The sequence below is a fragment of the Anarrhichthys ocellatus genome, unplaced genomic scaffold (assembly GCF_004355925.1).
Source record: "Anarrhichthys ocellatus isolate YVR2014 unplaced genomic scaffold, GSC_Weel_1.0 scaffold2, whole genome shotgun sequence".
NCBI lineage: Eukaryota > Metazoa > Chordata > Actinopteri > Perciformes > Anarhichadidae > Anarrhichthys > Anarrhichthys ocellatus.
In genome coordinates, this window is record NW_022280032.1 from 530,967 (window position 1) to 533,040 (window position 2,074).

At 51.1% G+C, this 2,074-nt stretch overlaps 1 protein-coding gene across 1 annotated transcript in view; it reads right to left on the reverse strand.

Annotated features, from left to right (window-relative positions):
* wasla (WASP like actin nucleation promoting factor a) overlaps window positions 1-2,074 on the reverse strand; it is a 41,601-nt gene that overhangs the window by 1,076 nt on the left and 38,451 nt on the right. Inside the window, exons 2-4 of the mRNA XM_031856981.1 lie at window positions 568-1,202; window positions 360-468; window positions 1-88 (exon numbers count right to left, since the gene is read on the reverse strand). Coding sequence (XP_031712841.1) covers window positions 27-88; window positions 360-468; window positions 568-1,202 — 806 coding nt within the window. The 3' untranslated portion in view covers window positions 1-26. The remainder of the gene's footprint in view (window positions 89-359; window positions 469-567; window positions 1,203-2,074) is intronic.

The following is a 2,074-nucleotide window of genomic DNA, read 5'->3' on the forward strand; positions in this document are numbered from 1 at the left end:
GGGGGGGGGGGGGGGAGATGTCTTCACTAGTCGTCCCACTCGTCGTCGTCTTCGAAGTCGTCGACTTCGTCGTCATCCTCGTCTTCGTCTGAGAAAAGGACACACGTTTAAAATTTTAAGTGTTTGCTGCCGAGATTTAGAAGAGAAGATGGATACCAATCTCATGTCCGGTTAGCTTAGCACAAAGACTGGAAGCAGGGGGGGGGGGGGAAACAGCTAGCCTGGCTCCGTCAAAAAGATAACAAAATTCCCCCACAATCCATCTCGTTCAGTACTGACTAAGCCAGCAGCATTTAATGTGTACATGTGTGAGGTTAAGCTAAGAACCCTGGACGTCGCGATGGTGTCGGCAGAGTTACCTGAGGAATGGATGGCTTTGCTCCTTATCAGCATCACTTCCATGAGAGCGCCGACGATGCCCGCCGTGGGAGCAGACCCCGGCGGTCCGGACTCCGGAAGATCCGGCACCTGGAGACACACACAAACAGATCCGGTCCAGTTACTGCAGGTACAACCTGATGTTTCTCTGACCGTGTAAAGAAGTGATGCACCAGAACGTGGTCTTACGTTCTTGAGCTGGATTCCCTGTCGGATCTGGTCCAGCAGGGCGTCCCGTCCCACGCCGGAGGCCGGCGTTCGGTTGTTCTGCTCCACCTTCTTCAGCTGAGCTCCTCCTCTGATCTGCTCCAGCAGCGCCGACTTCCCGCCGGGGCTTGGCGAATTCGGGGAGTTTCCGCACCCGCTGATGCCGTCCAGCTCCGGAGGTGGAGGGGGGCCGGGAGGGGGAGGAGGAGGAGGAGGTGGTGGAGCGGGGGCGGAGCCGACAACTGGAGACTGCTGGGCCACCGGCGGAGGTGGAGGGGGCGGGGCTTGTGGGGAGATCGAGGCGTGCAGGCAAGACAGAGGAGGAAGAGGAGGAGGCTGGTGGTGGTGGTGATGGTGGGGGGGAGGAGGAGGAGGAGGAGGGGGCTGGTGACCTCCCCTAGTGGGAGGAGGTGGAGGAGGTGGGGCACCCAGAGTTCCCGGTCTGGACGGAGGCGGAGGGGGAGGCGCTGAGGCGGGGGCTCTGGACGGAGGAGGGGGAGGCGGGGCTCCGCGTCCTCCTCTGGACGGGGGAGGAGGAGGAACAGGGGGAGCAGCCGAGTTGTGTGGTGGTGGAGGAGGTGGAGGAGGACCGCCACGAGAAGGAGGTGGAGGGGGTGCTGCAGGGCGGGGGGGGGGACGACAAAATGACACGATATCTTTAGGCAAACAGTTCCCAAACCCTGCTTCTAAAATGTGCGGATCTGATGCTTTTTAAAGGAAACTGAATGGATCTGTTTTTGAAATGTTGGGCGAACAAAAGAAGTTTGAATTAGTTAACCGAGGCTTTATGAGACGTTGTGACCGACACTTTTCACTACTTTATAATGTTTTAAAAACTAAATAATTGATTGAATTATCTAGACATTAATGGATAATGAAACTAATTGCAAGTTGCAGCACGAAACTGCATTATGAAAATAAAGCCACTTCTGTACTAGAAAAACATCACACACACACACACACACACACACACACACACACACACACACACACACACACACACCTTTAGATTCAGATCACTCTCTGCTTTCACACCAGCAGAGGTTAACATGAATAAAACATGCAGAAGAAGAAGAGTCTGTCACGAAGAATAAAACTGACAGAGAAAAACGTTTCATCGGCATTTCAACTCGACTGTCTGACGGAAAAATACAAAATACAGGAAGACGGACGGAAGAGATCCTTCAGGATGAAAACCGTGAGACGAATTTAAATCAGTTCATAAAAAATAATGAAAAGTTATTTTGTTTTCCATTTCAAAAGATGGTGAAGCTCTCAATTCATTCAGTAAATCTGTGACACCTGCAGTAACAATAGTGCACAACAAGATTCCATATCTATTGTATCGAATAATAAGAAAGAATAAATCCTTTACAGACGCTTTAATATGCAACTTTAAATACTTTATACGTATTCTTATGCAAGGCTTTACTGTCCCATGAGAGTTTAAACAAATGGAAACAGTACTTGCAACAGTGCCAATTCAAAC